The 17,734-nt window shown below is 51.3% G+C and overlaps 1 protein-coding gene across 3 annotated transcripts; it reads left to right on the top strand.

The window, feature by feature from the left end:
• The first annotated feature begins 2,135 nt into the window (after window positions 1–2,135).
• On the top strand, window positions 2,136–17,497 carry TCHP (trichoplein keratin filament binding). Of its 3 annotated transcripts, none has more exons than XR_011505401.1 (14): window positions 2,137–2,312; window positions 3,669–3,862; window positions 4,384–4,594; window positions 5,210–5,266; window positions 7,013–7,081; window positions 7,787–7,960; window positions 8,885–8,997; window positions 9,159–9,225; window positions 10,483–10,655; window positions 11,505–11,586; window positions 12,949–13,134; window positions 13,700–13,843; window positions 15,144–15,771; window positions 17,278–17,497. XR_011505401.1 is itself a non-coding variant. In XM_014867800.3 (13 exons), the coding sequence occupies exons 2-13, from the start codon at window positions 3,669–3,671 to the stop codon at window positions 15,174–15,176; spliced, it is 1,503 nt and encodes a 500-aa protein (XP_014723286.3). In that variant the 5' UTR covers window positions 2,136–2,312; the 3' UTR covers window positions 15,177–16,554. The 3 variants fall into 3 exon arrangements, 1 of the variants encoding a protein (XP_014723286.3); XR_011505402.1 differs by having other exon boundaries at window positions 17,294–17,493; XM_014867800.3 differs by lacking the exon at window positions 17,278–17,497 and having other exon boundaries at window positions 2,136–2,312; window positions 15,144–16,554.
• Window positions 17,498–17,734: the final 237 nt, after the last annotated feature.

Genomic DNA, 17,734 nt, shown 5'->3' on the forward strand with positions numbered 1-17,734 from the left:
CCATGTTCAGGCACTGGAACTGCAGCGAGGCAGGTACTGATTCCTGCCCTCATGGCGCTGCTGGCGGGGCGCAGGCCCTGGAATCAGACAGAGCTGGGTTCAAACGCCGGCTTTGCCACCTACAAGCTGTGGTTCCTTAGGCAAGTGATGCAGCCTCTCTGAGCCTCAGTTTGGGCAACTCTAAAAGGAGGACAATAAAATATCTCGCAGGGGTCCTGGGAGGAACAAAGGAAAAGATACCTGTAAAGATGCTCATTAGAAGTTGAATAGTCGGGGGCTGGTGAGGATGATTGTCTGGCAGAAGGGCCTGAGGCTCCCAGGACCAGGCCAGTCAAGCCCTAGGCCCTTGAATCCCACTAGTGGAGCTTGTTTGGTCCTTTAAGGCCATTATACAGATGAGGAAACTGAGGCCCAGAGAGCAGAAGGGCCTTACCCAAGAGGCACAAAATCAGGGCCTGAAGTGACCCAAAGCACGTATTTCTGGAATTTCTACCGTACTCAGGGAATCCGGCCAACAACATTGTGCTCTTTCACTGGGTGGGCAGCTCTGGCCGGGCTGATCACAGTGGGTGGCTGCCTCCACTGCCCACTGGGAACATAATATGAAACAGTGGCCATGAGCTTGGCCAAAGGGGTGGGGACCAATGAGAGGGTAACCCTGGGGAAGCTCATGGCCAGGGCAGGGCAGACCCCAAGTAAAATGTCAAGAAAAGGGAGAGGCCAGAGTGTGCTCACCTGAAACGCGCCAGGTGCTCTGCTCCCAGCACTCTCCATGTAACCCTTCCTTTCCTCTCATGAGGGCAACCCTAGAAAGCAGCACTGTTGGTATCCTTGTTAAAAGCACTGAGGCACTTTAAAATTTTCAAGGGTTTATTTGAGCATATGTCAATTCAAATCGGGGCACGCCATATCAAAGGTGGTTGGCAGTGCTCCATCGGCAGGAGTCAGGAGAGAGGTTTTTATGGAGAAGACACAGAAGGAAATGGTTTGATTGGACGTAGCTTAAGTGGTGGCCTTATTTGGGGAAGCCTACCTGACTATGATCGGTAAGTTTCATTTTCTTGGATTTGAGCACGCTGACTCTGGCTTAGGTTTCGATTTGCTTGTTAGACTACCGAGGCATTATAGCCACCCCAGTCCGATGGCCTCCTTGTGCAGTTGCTGTAACATTCTCATTTCACAGACGAGGATGCGGAGGCACAGAGTGATCAAGTGTGACTTGATCTGCCCAAGACACACAACTAGCGTGGTGGAGGTTGGAAAAGAGGCCATGGTGTTCAATACTGCACCCAGGAAAAAGAAACAAATAAAGGAATGAAGGAATGAAGGGAAGAAGAAATGAAGAGAAGAATGGGAAAATGAAAAGAGGATGAATGAAAGAGTGAATATTTTTCTTTATTATCTTTTCTTGGGGGGTGAGGAAGACTGGCCCTGAGCTAACATGTGTGCCAATCCTCCGCTTCATATGTGGGATGCTGCCACAGCATGGCTTGATGGGCAGTGTGTAGTCCCCCATGAATCCGAACTGCAAACCGGGGGCCACTGAAGCAGAGTGCGCGAACTTAACCCTTACACTGCCAGGCCGGCCCGTCTTTATTGTCTTTTTAATGAAATAGCTGATACATAAAATAGTATGCGTAACACATGTGAGTTACAAAACATTCTAATAGAATGAACACCCTTGAACCCACCATCAATCTAAGACTACAACAGAAAGTCACCAATAACTCGTGTCTGCTTACACCAGCGGTTCTGCGAGCTGGTTGCACATTGAACCCACCTGGGGAGCTTAGACAACGACTGATACCCTCAGAGAGCCTGATGGGATTTGTCTGGAGTCGGGTCTGGCATCTGGATTTTTTTTTAAGGCATCTGGGTTTTTGGGAGCTCCCCAGATGATTCTTACGTGCAGCCAGGTTTGAGAACCACTGACTTATATAACCCTCTCCTATAGTATCCCCGTGATTCCCCTCGCCCCGCTTTGTCCCGCCAGGTAACCACCATCCTGCATTTTCTGTAGCGAATGGATTCTTTCCCATCACCCTTCCGTTTCCAGCACCAACGACGCTCGCGATCGATCTCCCGCCCACCACGAGGGGGCGCCAGAGAAAAACCACAGCCTCCTTTCTCGGCGCGTCCGGCGTCGCGGGGGAGGCGGCTTGACCCTCGCGGCGCCCCGTCGCCGGCCCGTCGCCCGGGCAACGAGCGGGGAGACCGCGGGCGTTAGTGCCGCGCCGAGCGGAGGGGCGCTGCGGGCGTGCCGGGCGTGGTTGCGGCGTGCGGGAGCTGGGGCCGGCGGGCTCTTCGGAAATGTGAGTCGGAAGGTTGGGGTCACCCGGGAGCCGGGACCCGCAGAGCCCGGCCGCAGTCGGCCCCGCGCTGGCGGGAACCCCGGCGGGCTTCCGGGGACGCGAGCGCCCGGCGCCTGGCTCCGGCATCCCGTCCTCACTGTAACGCGCTGTGGGCCTGACGCTTTCCTCTGTGTCCCCTTTCGTCAGTGTGCATGTGAGACTGAGAGTGGGATGCGACTTGTTTAGGGAGCAGGGCCCTTGCAGGTGGCCGATGGGGGATCGGAATCCTAAGTTTCTTGACTCATGGCGCAAAGATTTATCCACCGGCGGCTTACGGGGCAAGGAAGAAAGTCTGCCAAGCCTGCCACAGTCTCAAGACAGATCGTAAACTGGCAGCCGCAGGCTAAACTTGCCCCATAGCTGCAGATGATTCCCCCTCAGCTCCGGAGGACTCTGAGTTTGAGACTTGAACCCAGGCCTATTGGCTTGTTTGGCAGGCGTTCCTTAAGCACTGTCATAGCCAGGCACTGCGTAGATCCTGCAGATGCGGGCAGCTTTTGGGTCAGGGGACAAGATGTCCAGAGTGAGACTGCTCGCTGCATTCATGTCTCCAGTTGTGTCCCCAGATTGCTTTGTGGCCCAGGCGAATTGATCCCTCTCTCTGGGTGGCAGTTTCTCCATCTGTAAGGTGAGGGATCTGCCCTCCATGTAATCCGGAAGACTTGCAGCTGTGACACCTGGGCTAGGCCCCTTCCCGGCCAAAGCCAGGGCCTGTTGGTGCCAACAGGCAGCCTCTTGCACTCTACACAGCCTGGGCCCTGGTCTCTGACGACATGAATTAAGATCCCAGCTTTTTTATTTCCTCTGCTTCCTGGCTTTTTGATCTTGGGCAAGTCACTTTGCCTCTTTGAACTTAAGTTTCCTCACCTGCCAAATAATGGGGTGGTTGTAACAATGAAAAAGGTCACAGATGTCAAGAGTTTGGCACATATACATGTTCCTTAAATTGTTATCCCTGTTACTTTAAACAGAGCATCCAAGGCCCCGGTGTGCTTGGTCCAGCATTGCTAGGACTGGTTCCCTGTCTCGGTCTGCAGTGCCCTTGATGATGTCTGGCCCATAGCTGAGTGCAGTCCAGGCTTATTTAAACCGACGCTTTGCAACCCTGATGGCAAATCATTTTAAAAATGCTCATGCTTGGGGCCCGCACTAAGACTTGTTTGATTTAGTTGGTCTGGAGTAGGGCCCAGGCTCCACCAGGAGATTCCAGTGTGCAGCCAGGCGGGGAGGATCACTTGTGAAAGGGATGAGGCCAAGCTTGTGAGGGTTCCTGGGGTTGCAGTGGGCTCATTTTCCTCCCATTGCTTTTCTCCTCAGATGGCACTCCCCACGCTGCCCTCCTACTGGTGCACCCGGAGGCTCCTGGATCAGCAGATGGCACGACAGCGACAGCGAGAGCAGGAGGCCCGGCTTCGGCAGCAGTGGGACCAGAACAGCCGCTACTTCAGGATGTCTGACCTCTGCAGCTCCAAACAGGCAGAATGGAGCTCCAAGACCTCCTACCAGCGGAGGTAACTGTGTGGTGACCGCGACTGGACGGAGCTGGGGTCCACCTGGTGGCAGGGGATGTGGCCTTAAGGACCTGGGGAGGGGGGCTTGACGGTATGTTTTCTGGAGGGGTTTGCTGGACAGCATGGATTAGCTGTGTGATGCTTTTCCAACTGGAAATTGAAAAAAAGGTAATCAGTGAAGTAATACTTTTGTAATGAAAAAGATAAAACAATGAGAAGTGTATGTAGAATCCGGAAGTCTCCTTGTAACCCCACAACTCCAGAGAGAACCACAATTAACAGTCTGATGCATGTCCTCTCCTACTTTTTCCCATTTGTGTGTCTATAAACATATACAAATATAAAACGAGATTCTATAACGCATGGTGTTCTGTGACCTGCCCTCTTCACTTTGGTTGGAGGACACCCTTCCGTGTCAGTGTGTTATGTCCGCCTCAGCCTCTTTTACCCACACAGCAGAGCAGAGCGTTCCACGTGTGGCTGAAACATGATTCACTTATGGCGGGCTCCTCCTCCCCCAGCATGCACGCCTATCAGCGTGAGAAGATGAAGGAGGAGAAGAGGAAGCGTCTGGAGGCCAGGCGGGAGAGGCTCAGGCAGCTTCTGCTGGAGGAGCAGGACTTGCTGGCCAGAGAACTGGAGGAGCTGAGGCTGAGCATGAACTCGCGGGAGAGAAGGATCCGGGAGCAGCACGGGAATCTGAAGTCGGCCCGAGAAGAGCAAAGGAAATTGGTAACTTCTCACAGCCCGTTAAGAGGCTGTGGAGCAGGATCTTGCCCAGCCCGTCAGGGTGGCGCATGCGGGCTCACCCTTGGGCGCTCTGGTCGGATGAGATGGCAGTAACTCTAGAGCCAGCCGGGAAAAGTGCCCACTCTAAGTTGTTCTCCACTTGTGTTTTGCACAAGTCATCGCTATTCTCTTTGGCCCCTTAAATCATTACATCTGAGTTCTTTTTCTTTATGTGAGTTCTATGGTCCCATAAAGACCTGTAACTAAGGTATTTTATCTTGCAACATAGTTGTGTGGAATGGTGAGCCCCAGTCTGTGTTTTTAAGCCTGCTGTGTGTTTCAAAGCAGATCTGTAGCTTCTCGGACCCATCTGTAGCCTCAGATTTTGCCCCCCATCATCACCATCGTGGAGTCATTTGTCAGTGCCATCCAGTTCCGCTCAGGTGTCTGGCTCCCAGAGCCGTGGGGGCAGGCGGGCAGGAGGTTCAAAGGGCAGGTGCAGTGGCACCGTGCCAGCAGAGGAGCTCTGAGCCTGAGCCGACTCTCTTGTGGGTTCTCCAGAATGTGAGTGGATTTGAAGAGCAACGTCAGCCTTCCCTCTTTGTGTTTTCTTGACAGATTGCCGAACAACTTTTGTATGAACACTGGAAAAAGAACGACCCCAAACTTCGAGAGGTGAAAACCAAGGAGACCCCTCCATTGATTTGCCTAAGTAGATGAAATCATTTTACCCTGCTTGCTTTAAACTTGCATCTTGTGCTGGGGTGAAACAGAGGAGGGAACACTTCAGCCCCCTGAAAAGAGCACCACGCAGAAGATCTGGTTCATTCGGTTGTTTAACTCCTGTTTACTGAACTTCTGCTGCACCGTCCACCGTGTGGGCGCGTGGAGATCAGAGGTCGTCCCCACTCTTAAGGAGCTCACGGTCCACTAGGGGAACAGTGGGCAGCTTGTTACAGTGCAGCATGCACGGTGCTGGGCAGGCCCGGGAAGTGGGCATCAGGGCAGTGCACCCAGCTCAGTTGGAGGTCAGGGGACATCCCAGAGGAGTTGCTGGGGTGGAGGAGTTTGGAAGGACATGGGGTGTTAACTTGATGGTGTAGAGGTGAGGAAAGGACATTCTAGATCGAGGCAGCCGTGCAAGAATCAGGTCTGAGTCACTCGAGCAGAGCGAGTCCAGGGAGCTACAGGTGGCTGGGAAGCTAGGACATCAGATAGGGAGGGCGTCCCCAGGAGGTGAGGCTGGTGAGGCAGATGGGGCCAGATGTCAGCAGCCTGGTGGGCCTTTCCCTGGAAGCACTGGGGAGTGCCTGATGGAGTTATGAAGCCGGGGCATGGGATTCCAGCTGCATTTTGAGCAGCAGCTCTGGCAGCAGTGTCGAGGTGGGTGGGAAGAGGTGATGCTAGTTGAGGGCAGCTGCAGTGGCCCACGTGAGTGATGGTGGGGCCTGAACTGGGGTGGCAGGAGAAAGGACAGATCTGTAGGACCTGGAGGTAGGGGGAGAGAGGGGGCATTGTGGCTTAGGTGCCATCATTCAGTGGAGATTGGGCCAGAGGGAGCTAATCCCATCACTGATCTCATTAGCTTATTTCAGCTAACAGCTTGTGTGTGCGTTTGGTGGTGGTAATTTACATATTCATAATTCCATGTGGAGATGGCCAGTCTCTGAGCAATGGAGCCGTCCAGGGGCTCCGGAGCCTTGTGCAATTAGCACCAAACTGTGGGAGGACTTTCCCTGGCTATTGGTTGGCCTACGGGGTCCTCCAAAGTCCTTTACTCTGAAAAGTTTATTCAGAACATTCAAGTTAGTTGCAAATGTTCATATTTGTAAGTTGAGAAAGAAAACTTAAACTTGTATAAACAATTTCCTGAACAAAAGCTTTATTGGACAAAGTATTGCAATTCATTTTCTGATCCAAAAGATTCTCTAAACCCAGATCTCTTATTAATAACCCCAAACTTGTTGCATCGAGTAGAGCATGCATCTTTTGATACAGGGAGGTGGTGTTTTCCCAGCTGCTGCTTTGCAGAGGAAGTGCTGGGGAGCCAGGCAGGGGTTGAGTCCGCCCTCACCCAGCTCCTGCGGCCCTGGGCCTGGTGTGCTTTAGGCTGACCAGGTGGCCTTTGAGGTTGTGGTTCCATTTCAGTGTCTGCTGAGCTGTCCCTGCACAACCCCGAGGGGACTTGACTTTGTTCCAGCTCGTGAGACTAGAACTGCCTGCTCCGGTGGTTTTCTAGTTGACTTGCATTCAGACTTATGTATGTTAGGGTCACCGTGTGCTTCTAAGACCCCGGGGCCACTCTGAGTGCTCACAAGGGAAGTCATGGTCACGTTCTGGTGCATGGCACTGTGCTCTACAGGGAATATCTGTCAGAGGGACCAGTGAGGAAGTTAATACTCTGCCCCTTCTCGTCCTCAGATTGAATCGGACCTTCACAAGAAGCATGTGATAAACTCTTGGGAAACGCAGAAAGAAGAAAAAAAACAGGTGTGGCCTGTGACTCTAGAAATAGTCCCACGTGCTGTGGTGGGAGACTGTCTCCATGTCTTTGAATTTGTTTCTTGTCTTTAATGTTAATGAGGCCAATCCAGGCATAGACTCTTCCTCAGTTTACTTAAGCCATGTTAAACCTGAACGTGTGTTGCTCTTATGTGTACTAGAATCCTGTGTGATCGTTCCCAGGGCAGAATAAGACCAGGTGACCGGGGCTGGTCGATGGTAGGTGGAACGTGTGTCTTAAAGGGCGTTTTTGTTGCTGGAAGTCTCTTTTGCTATAATTTGCCTCATAAACGCTCAACCTTGGCTTACAGCAGCACCTCTGGGGATCAAAGGCATGCCTCCATAACTCATCGCTTTGCGTCCGTGTTCATCTGGGGCAGGCGTTCGTTGAACTGTAAAGGGGAAGGAGGCTTGCCCTTCTTGAGCCCTTCCTCTGTGCCAGGCATGTGCTGAGGACTTGCCCAGCTTCATCTCTAAGGGAGGCATCACTGGCACGGTTCCCACAGTGATAACCAAGCCCAGGGAGATGCCCCCTCACCCAGGGTCACACCGCTGATCAGTGGCACGGCCTACTCTGGTGTAGACACATTGGAATGAGGAACTGGGCCCTGGGGCCTGCGGAACGCGCCGGGAGCTGGGTCTTTGCTGGCTGCATGTTGTAGATACTGACCTGGGTTCGTTTGGCCTGTGTAGCAAGAAGCCACAGAAGGGGAAGAGAGGAAGCGGTATGAAAATGAATATGAAACGGCGCGAAGGGAGGCACTGGAACGGATGAAAGCAGAAGAGGAGAGGAGGCAGCTGGAGGGCAAGCTGCAGGCTGAGGCGCTGCTCCGGCAGATGGAGGAGCTGAAGGTGAAGGAGATGGAGGTGAGGGTGAGACCCCGGGCCCCGTGGCCTCCTCTCGTGTGGCCACTTGTTGCTATAAAACGGGCATTTTAACGCTGCTCTAAAGACATCCTCTCGGGGAGAGGTGAGTCTAAGAGATGCAGCAGCGCTGGGTTCTCCCTTCTGATAGGTATTTCCATCTCTGGTCTTTGCACACTCCTGGGTTGTATGCCCAGCTTCTAGAACGTTAACACTATGGAGACAATACCTGCTCTTGTAGGTGTGTTTAGAGACCTGCTGTCTGAGAGCCGTCTTAGAACTTGGATTTTCTGGGGTACTAAGTAGACTGGATTTAGTCTGATGTTCTAGCACACAGCTCTCCCCAGCCCTCAGGTTTTGGGTCTTAAGGCATCAACTGGGAGGATCTTTGGTCCAGGAGGCTGTTTTGCAAACACTGTGCAGTTTCCCTGCAGGGGCTGGACTTCCCGTTCAGAGGAGGGGAGCACTCCCCTTCCCGCAGCCTGAATGATTCAAGAACTAGATCCTTAGCGCCCACTACTTATTCTAGGTGCTGAGTGAGCACTGGGCCGGGTGTTAGAGACACCACTGTGAGCAGGGCTCACTCTCCTGGCCCTCACAGCAGGAGCAGTGACAGGTGGGGGAGACATGTTAAATTACAAGAAAGCATGGACCACTACAGGCTCCTGTGGGAGCACGGAGCATGGGGCTCGTCCTTGTCCGCAGGGTTGGGAAAGGCTCTTGCAGAAAATGACTCTGCTGAGATGGGACAAATGAGTGAGTTAAGCTAGGCCCAGGGGCTCAGATCCCAGAGGTGGGAGGGGATTATGATCACCAGGTGGCCGGGCCAGGCCTTGGTGCAAAGTGCCTGCTGAAAATGGACATGAGGAAGGAAGGAAGCTCTGATTCTCCTGACCTGTGTTGGGTTCACTCTCGTTGTAACCACAGGCCACCAAACTGAAGAAGGAGCAGGAGAATCTGTTGAAGCAGCGGTGGGAGCTGGAGAGGCTGGAGGCAGAGAGGAAGCAGATGGCAGCGCTCCGGCAGAAGGCGGAGCTGGGGTGTGTGTGAGAAGGGCTCTCTCGGCCGGGCTGCCTGCTTTCTCAGCCTTGCGTTGGCGCCCCTGAAGCCGCAGAGGACACAGCCTGTAGTAAGGAGTGGTCTAACCTCACTCACTTCTTTGTGAGACACTGAAGGCAACCTATATTTTGCTCATTTTTAGACGCTTTTTGAGACATCAGTATAATGTGCAGCTCAATAGACGAGCACAGCAGATCCAAGAGGAGCTGGTAAGTCTGAAGAGGCAGCCTGGCATTTCTTTCTCCCTCTTTTGAAAAACACGTTTCCATTGCTCTGTAATGCGCGCGTCCTGGTACGAACAAAACCACAAAGTGAGATTCTGCTTGAGCGGCTGGCAACCCCCGTGCTCCCCTGAGCTGTCCGTCTTGGTGTGTGTCCCTGTAGACCCACGTGCAGACACACACGGGGAGGTGGTGTTTTGTTTTGTTTGTAAATGTGCTTGGAGTGGCGCTCTCAGCATATGCACCTGACAGTGAGCCTCCAACTCGAAGATCACAGACGCGGGCTGAGCTTGTTCTTCACTGGCTGCCCAGTGTCCGTGTCAGGCGTATCGATGGCTCCCTGGCTGCGGCAGGCTGAGGAGAGGGTGCGAACAGAGCTGTTCTCCTCCACCCTGCCTGCGGCCGTCAGCCGTGCTTGGGTGGCAGTGCCACTGCTGCTGGTCCGTCCTTCTGTCGTTCAGCCTTCCCCGGGTACATCTTCCCATCGCCAGGCCTCCAGAGCCCCACGTTCATTTACAGCGTTCCGCTGTATGGCATCCATAACAGCCAGTTCCCTGCTCCTGGGCATTGAGGTTGTTTCCGGTTTTTCCCTCTTACCTAACAGCCGCAGGGAACGTTTCATGCACATATCTTGGTGCAGTTGTGTCTCTGTCATCTATGTTCTTACACATGGAATTGCTGCCAAACTGGCTTCTAAAAATCTGTGTCACCACACGTGTCTGAGGGCAGGGACACACGTGGTGGCAGAGGGGCCTTCCTTTAGGCAGAGAAGAGCTCCTGGGCCTCTGCAGGGTGGTTTTATTTTTTATTTTTGTTTTTTAATTTTTTTGAGGAAGATTAGCCCTGAGGTAACATCTCCTGCCATTCCTCCTCTTTCTTGCTGAGGAAGACTGGCCGTGAGCTAACATCCATGCCCATCTTCCTCTATATGTGGGATGCCTGCCACAGCATGGCTTGACAAGCAGTGTGTAGGTCCACCCCCAGGATCCAAACCGGCAAACCCCGGGCTGCCCAAGCGGAACGTGCGAGCTTAACTGCTAACGCTACTGGGCCAGCGCCAGGGTCATTTCAAACCATCCCTAGGTGATTCCACCCTGACTTTTTGGAAACATCCCAACGTCTTCCCATCTTTCTGTGGAGAACATTTGGAAGCATCATGAGTGTCTCCAGCAGGAGTGGGAGGCTGTGGCTGCAGAAGGGCGGGCTCCACACCACACCCACCGTGCCTCCTCCTCCTTCCTCTAGGAGGCAGACAAGCGCATCCTGCAGGCTCTGCTCGAGAAGGAGGATGAGAACCAGCGTGCGCACTTGGCCCGGCGGGAGCAGGCCCTGGCTGACGTGGCGTGGATGAAGCAGGTCATCGAGGAGCAGCTGCAGCTGGAGAGGGAGCGGGAGGCAGAGCTGCAGATGCTGTTGAGGTGAGAGGCGGCAGCTCTCTGGGCCAGACACTCCCGGCCCCTCCTCTGGTACCTCGGATCCTGCGGGCACTGTGAGGGCCGCCTGTTGTTATTGAAACACCTGTCCATGGTAATCAGTCCATCATCCATGCGGAGCACATCTTTGCTGATGGACTTGGCTTGTAGGGGTGTTTCCTTTAGGTTATTTAAGGTGGAAATCATTAGGGTTTAGAGTAAGGATCTGTTCATCTAAAATCTTAAATTTGAAAGGAGATTGTTATACATTATGGAAATGTTGAATGCTTCTTAGGTCTGTATAAATGGGTCTGGATCCTAAAAATCTAGTAGATTGAAATAATCGTATAACAGGTAACACTTATTAAGCACCTATTGTGTGCCAAACACTGCGTTAAGATAATCCTGATCTTATTTAATCCTGGCGTCCAGCCAAGTGGTAGGTCACAGAGAGTGGAGGAGGTCACTCATTTGCTCTAGGCCACAGGGCAATCTGGCAGTGACCCCAGGAGCAAGGTGACAGAGCTCAGGCACCAGCAGTGCTCCTCTCCCCGTCCAGGGTCCTGAGGGTGTCATTTACCTCAGCGTTGAAATGGCCTGGGTGCAAGTCATCACAAGGGCTTTGTGTAAGGAGTATGGAGGAGGGGGAGTTAAAGTGCCTCCTGTAGTAACGCTTTCTGTGCAGCTGTCCGTGATTGTAATCCGGTAAAAGTCTGTGTGGAGAAGTCTGCTTGAAGGTCGGCCCCACAGAAGATGTCTGCTGCCTCGTGCTGTGGAACCCTGTTGGTTCTTTCGTCCTCTTCTGCCATGGGTGGTGGCAAGGAGCCTGCTGTCAGCCGCTTTGTGTCTCCCCAGGGAGGAGGCCAAGGAGATGTGGGAAAAGAGAGAGGCAGAGTGGGCCCGAGAGAGGAGCGCGCGGGACAGACTGATGAGCGAGGTAATCCGGGCTGCGACAGGCGCGCGTGTGCTGGCTGGTCCCCGGGCAGGGGTCTGGGAGTTAGCGGCCACACACTGACCCCACCAAATGTTCTGCTTATTTCAAATGGACTTTTAATATCATTATAAAAGTAATATAAGCTTATTAGAAAAAATTCAGGAGTACAGAAAAGTGAGAATAAAATTCACGCAGACCCCATAGTCTCCATAGCCGCGGTCACTCTTTCCTTCTGTCTTCTGTTTCCACACGTACTGCTTTTCTCCATGTTTTTATTATACTGTGCTATTGGATTTCGCGCATTCTAACACACTGTAACCTCTTTGTGAATACCGCTTTGATGGCTGCATAACATATCACCACATGGGTATACTCTAGTTTGTTTTTTCCACCCCCCTCTTGTGACTATTCTGTTTTTTCCCTAATTTTGAGCCACTGTAAGAAACACTGCAGTGAACCTCTTGGTGCATAAGGCTTCTCCATATTTAGGATTTTTTTTTCTTGGGGTGCGTTACCAGAAGTGGACTAAAAATCATAGCTGTTCTATTTGTCAGTATTTAAGTAATGCATATAAGATACACCCCAATTAAAAGGGAGTCTTTGGGGGGAAAAGTCTTCATTATCCATGTATTGAAAGTTATCTTAAAGAGGTTTGAAATGGAAATATACTTTGTGCATGTCAGTATGCTACATTCTGGAATCCGTGGCAGTCGGGTCCCAATTAGTGCTTTTTCACTTTTGTGAACACCAGATATTCTCCGGTATCTTCTGATTTTCCCCATTTAAAATGTTCCTCCTGTTGTAGCCGCTTTTCGTGTTCCCTCCAGAGAGCGTAACTGTTGGGTGCAGCAGGTGGCTGCCAGCCGTTCCTGGTTCCTGAGTGCTGACCGGATCTAGGCTGGTGGTGGGCTGTGACCCTGCTTCACACGCAGCAGGTTCTGCTGCTCCGAGCAGTCAGTTTAAATCCAGAAGGTGGGGGGATGACGCAGACTCTCCTGCTGTCCTCTGGCTGGCTGAGGCTTCTTTCTTCTTCCTAGGACCTCCTGATAGGAGTGGGACTCACCTTTGCTGTCCTGTGCCCTCGGGGAGGGATCCATCCCTGCCTCCTGACTCGTGGGCTCAGCTGTCCCTCCGTAACACACCACCTGCATAGATTTGTGTGTGCTTGCCGTGGGTGGGAAACGGAGCCCACGTTGTTTTGACCAAGTCCTGTAGTCTGGGCTTGCCTTCGTCGGGCGTATTTAGGCCTGAGGCTGAGGATTAGCTGGGTCTTGGTGTAGCTCCAGCTGCAGCCTGTTCACGGCTGCTAGAACAGGTGCCTGTTAGTGTTAAAGTAAAATCTCTCTTGATTTCTGCTGAGGATAGGTTCTGACAGGGAGACAACAACAAATACAAGAAAAGATTGAACAAAACCGACGGGCGCAAGAGGAATCCCTAAGACACAGGGAGCACCTTATTCAAAACCTTGAGGAGGCAAGAGAGTCAGCTCGCCGTGAGAAGGAGGAGAGTGAAGAACTGAAATCGGCCAGGAGACAGGAGCTGGAAGCCCAGGTAGGGCTAAGCCCGTGGGTGGGGTCGGCCTCCGCAAGGGGAGGGAGAGCTGCCGGCAGCAGGCCTGCCACGGCCCAGCATCATCGTGGCCCAGGACTCAGAGACCCTTGACTGACTTCACAGCCTGGCGCTAGGCCCTTGTCCAGGACGCCCGCCTTTGAGAGCTCAGAGTGTCCCTGTTCCAGCTGAAACCCTGAGTCTCTGGACTCTATGCAGTGCAGACTCCAGCTCCCCTGTCACATGGGGCGCAGGCTGTCGTGACTGGGCAGCATCTCTTTTTCCTGTCTGCATCTGTAAGCATTGGGCTCACTGGGCCACAGTTCTGTTTATTCAATTCAGTACCTGACGTGTAAGACACAGTCTTCTTCCAAACACGTGGCCACATCGAGAGCTGTCTACAAGGTCCATATGACCACACACGGAACGTTTCCAACACCATAAATGCCCTTCCTGTTTATTGGCACCTGCCATCACTATTACGTAGCTCTGACTCTCCAGCCAGGGTAGACCCACAGGCTCTCCCCCAGGGGCTTTGTCTCGGGGTGACTTTGCTCTTGGTGCCCAGGTCGCAGAGCGCCAGCTGCAGGCGTGGGAAGCAGACCAGCAGGAGGAGGAGGAGGAAGAGGAGGCCAGGCAGGCAGAGCAGCTCACCGACGCCCTGCTGCAGCAGGAGGCGAAGACGATGGCCCAGCAGGGCTACCGGCCCAAGGTAGGGAGCCTGCAGGTGACGGGCCACCAGCCGAGACACTCAGCCTGGCCCCTGCTCTTCCAGGCCCGTTCACAGCCCTGTGCTCAGCTCTGCTTCCCAGCCAGCTCGGATTCCTCCTGGCTCCTCTTCTCCTGTATTTCTCCTTTCTCGACTAGTGGGGAACTTCAGCACGGGCCCCTTGTTGGGCCTCAAACGGCCTTTGAGGTGATCTTGTGCTGGCTCCTGCCACTGCAGCCCAAAGGCTGAGGTCCTGACTGCTGAGTTGTGTTCCTGTCGACCCCATTTGGGACAAAGGGCAATCTAAGAAGAGCTTTGGCACAGCTGGCCAGAGGTGAAGGAGCAGAGGTACTAGGTCCTCACTGTCTAGGCAGCGCAGCCCAGGTGAACAGGGGGCCTGGTTCCCTTCCTCTCCTCCTCTGGCACCTCCAGCTGCCAGACAATGGAGACATTGTCTGATCCTCTCCTTCCATCTTTCTCTGTCTCTTGAAGTACTTTGAGTGACCCCTTGTGCAGGGCACTTTGGGGAGCACAGAGAAGCAAAGGTTGTCACTCCTGCTCCAAGGGAGCTGATGACTAATGCACCTGGGAACTGACCGAGGGCCCAGCAGGCATGTGGCCCCTGCCCCTCCTTTACCAGGGCCCCTCTGGCCACCCTGGCGCTCCCAAGTGCTGCAGGAGAAGGGGGCTGGCTCTCCTGTGGTCGGATCACTCTGGGAAGCTAGTGAAACAAACAGAGCTGGTACTACACCTGCTGCAGCATGTTGCTGTCCCAACTGGCCGGGCTCTCGAGGTGCAGGGAACAGCATTTTCTACACTCACTTGAGCATGGATCAGTGAGTGTCACAGGGAGTGTGAAAAAGTTTCTTGGGGCTGGTACTTAAAAAAAAAAAAAACAAGTCAGAGGCTGGCCCGGTGGCGCAGCAGTTAAGTTCTCATGTTCCGCTTTGGCAGCCCGGGGTTCACCAGTTCAGATCCCAGGTGTGGACATGGCGCCGCTTGGCAAGCCATGCTGTGGCAGGCGTCCCATATATAAAGTAGAGGGAGATGGGCATGATGTTAGCTCAGGGCCAGTCTTCCTCAGCAAAAAGAGGAGGATTGGCAGCAGATGTTAGCTCAGGGCTGATCTTCCTAAGAAAAGAGTCATAAGGTGCCTCATATATGGCTTAGGGTCAAAGCTTTCTCAGCTCTAAATGAAAACAGCCATTTACATTGTGGTTTGAGCTCTTTCTTAAAATGGGATTAATTCCCAATGCTCCAGAGACTGCTGATCTGATCAGTCTAATGATTTTTCTTTCCTCAGCCTTACGGACATCCCAGAATTGCCTGGAACTGACTTCGCTGGTACTGTAAGCGCAGCAAGCAAGGATGCCGAGACCTTTGATATGCAGCCGCGGTTTTAGTGTCCCATTCTAGTGTTCAGGTCACTGTGGACTAGTTCAGCTAGCCTGTTCAGGTCCATGACTAAACGGAGCCAGGGTGTGGCCAGACTTGGAGGAGTCGTGGATGTGCAGCACCCAGCTGGAGGCCCTTTCCTGCCTTCTTACCCAAGAGAGGGGCTTTTCTAGTCACACGCTGACGGTGCTGTCACACAGTCATGTAATATATTTATAAATAATGTAAGAGTCTAAATCAGTGCCAGAAGTTACAAGTTTTATTCCAGAGATACAGTTTCTTGTCATCTTACCCTAATCGTCAACCTCCAGTGAAGATCCAGCTAGAGATAAGAGGGAAGTTTTTCACTTTTTAAAATTGCCATTTAACTGTAACGGTTCTATTGAAAAACTCGTAAGTCTTGGCGCAGTTTATTTCAGGGTTTACTAATCTAGTGGTCCCAAAAGGATCACTTCTTGTTTTCTAGAAGAGAAGAACTAGAAGCCCTGAGACAGTGTGATGTGGGCTCTGGACGCTTTCTGGAAAGGTGGTGAGAAGTGAGTCTTTCCTCCTTTTGGAGCATTTAGGTAGAATTTCCATAGAGCACTGTGTGTAGGGGGGAGTGATCCCAACCTGTATGTTACTGAGCCTCGAAGGTCACTTGGATGGCTGGCCTTTCAGTGTGACCCTCCGGACCTCTGCTGTCTTGGGAAGGTCTCAGCTACAAGCAGCCTTCCTGGATTTATGTGCCCAGAGGAAGGGGCATTGAACCTGAAGAAACTAGATCAGACTCAGCCACAGATCAGCCAAAAATTTCTCTTCCCACTGCTGATCAGTGGGATATAGTTCTAGTGGGTTGTGTAGAATGATAGATTTTGGCTGATTTAATTGACAGCTCCTACAGGTGTGGATATTTTCTATGACTGGTCGCATTTTCTAGATTATATCTACAAATAGCTACAAGTTCCTTGCAGCAATAATCGTATTTTTATGACTTGTATTTTTTATATTCTCCCTCTGAGGTTTCAGTTTTCACTATATTGTGTTCTAGATTTCATATCTCAGTAAATTACAGCTAATTACAGGGCTATGTTCCATGGTTATTAAAAACCAGTTTATTAAAAATTCCTGTGTCTAAGAGCTGCCTTGCCTTTCATTTCAACGTGCTATAAAAACGAATTGAGCTGCACGCTGCATTCTTACTCAGTTTTCATTTTCTTGCCTTGAATTTTCCTTGGATCTGATCCCCCGAGCACCACTCTCATTGTGCATGCTCCTGTTTACTTCCCCGTTCCGACGTTCTTACTTGTGGAATAAAGTTCTGGTTTGATGGCATTGCTTCCAGGCTTGTTACTGATGCTTTTATTAATTGCTGCAAAGTGGGTTGTGTAGAATGATAGATTTTGGCTGATTTAATTGACAGCTCCTACAGGTGTGGATATTTTCTATGACTGGTCGCATTTTCTAGATTATATTCATTTTTCTTGGGGAAGTGGTGGTGTCTCTCCTCTCATTTCCACTGGAGCCTCTTCTGATGCCCACGGGGAATTATTAGCGGCCATATATTGTCTTAGCTCCAGCACAGAATCAATGTGGACAGAACACCTGGTAAATAGGCACTCAAATGTTTACTGAACATTTTTTATTTCTTTGGATTTCTTGTTTTTGAGGCCTGCTGGTAATCTTCCTTATTGGCACTAAAAATTTTATTACATTGGTTCTCTACTTTCATTTACTTAAATGTTGTCTCTCTAATCTGGGCTAAAATATTTGTTTCTAAATTTTGAGTTCCCACTGTCTTACTATTTCTGGTTTGGCGCATACTCCTCATATCTCATATATAGTTTGATTGTGTTGTGATTATATATATGTATATTGGTTTTATTGTTTTTAAGCATCTTTTTCTACTTACTGTAAAATTAATGATTTATAGATTATTCTTCAGCGTACTCTTATACAAAGTTCAATTCCATTAGAACAGATGGTGTTGAAGCCACTACTAACATAAAAGATTCTTACTTTGTTCTTTCTGTAAACGATTTTTACTCTTTCTGCTCATTCAGCACATACCCTCTCTAGGGAGGATGCAGTGCTGGGCCTGGGGAAGTTGCAGCGCTGAACAAGAACAGTGACAGCAATCAAACCAGCACCCGGACGAGCAGACGTCACTGGCAGGCATAGAGCCAGCTGTCACTCGTGGGACTGAAGCGACCATTTGTGCAATAAGTATAATTCACTACATCCGTATCTTTTTATGGATATAATGAATATTTTTTCACAATCTGGGTTTGTAGGTAGTTTTCAGTGTTTATAAAATCATTATAATGCTTTCAAAAGCACTAGCATTAACAGTGCTTGCCGACCTTGATGAAATTTAGCCGTGAAGCCACGTGGAGTCTGAGAGAGTCTGATATTGTAATATCTTCATTTTGGGGGGCATTAACTTTATGACTTAATATTATGACACTCGCAAGTTCTAAAATGTAAAAACAATTACCTCAAAGGATATAAACGTGATAT

This window comes from Equus asinus, chromosome 8, assembly GCF_041296235.1.
Source record: "Equus asinus isolate D_3611 breed Donkey chromosome 8, EquAss-T2T_v2, whole genome shotgun sequence".
Taxonomy (NCBI): domain Eukaryota; kingdom Metazoa; phylum Chordata; class Mammalia; order Perissodactyla; family Equidae; genus Equus; species Equus asinus.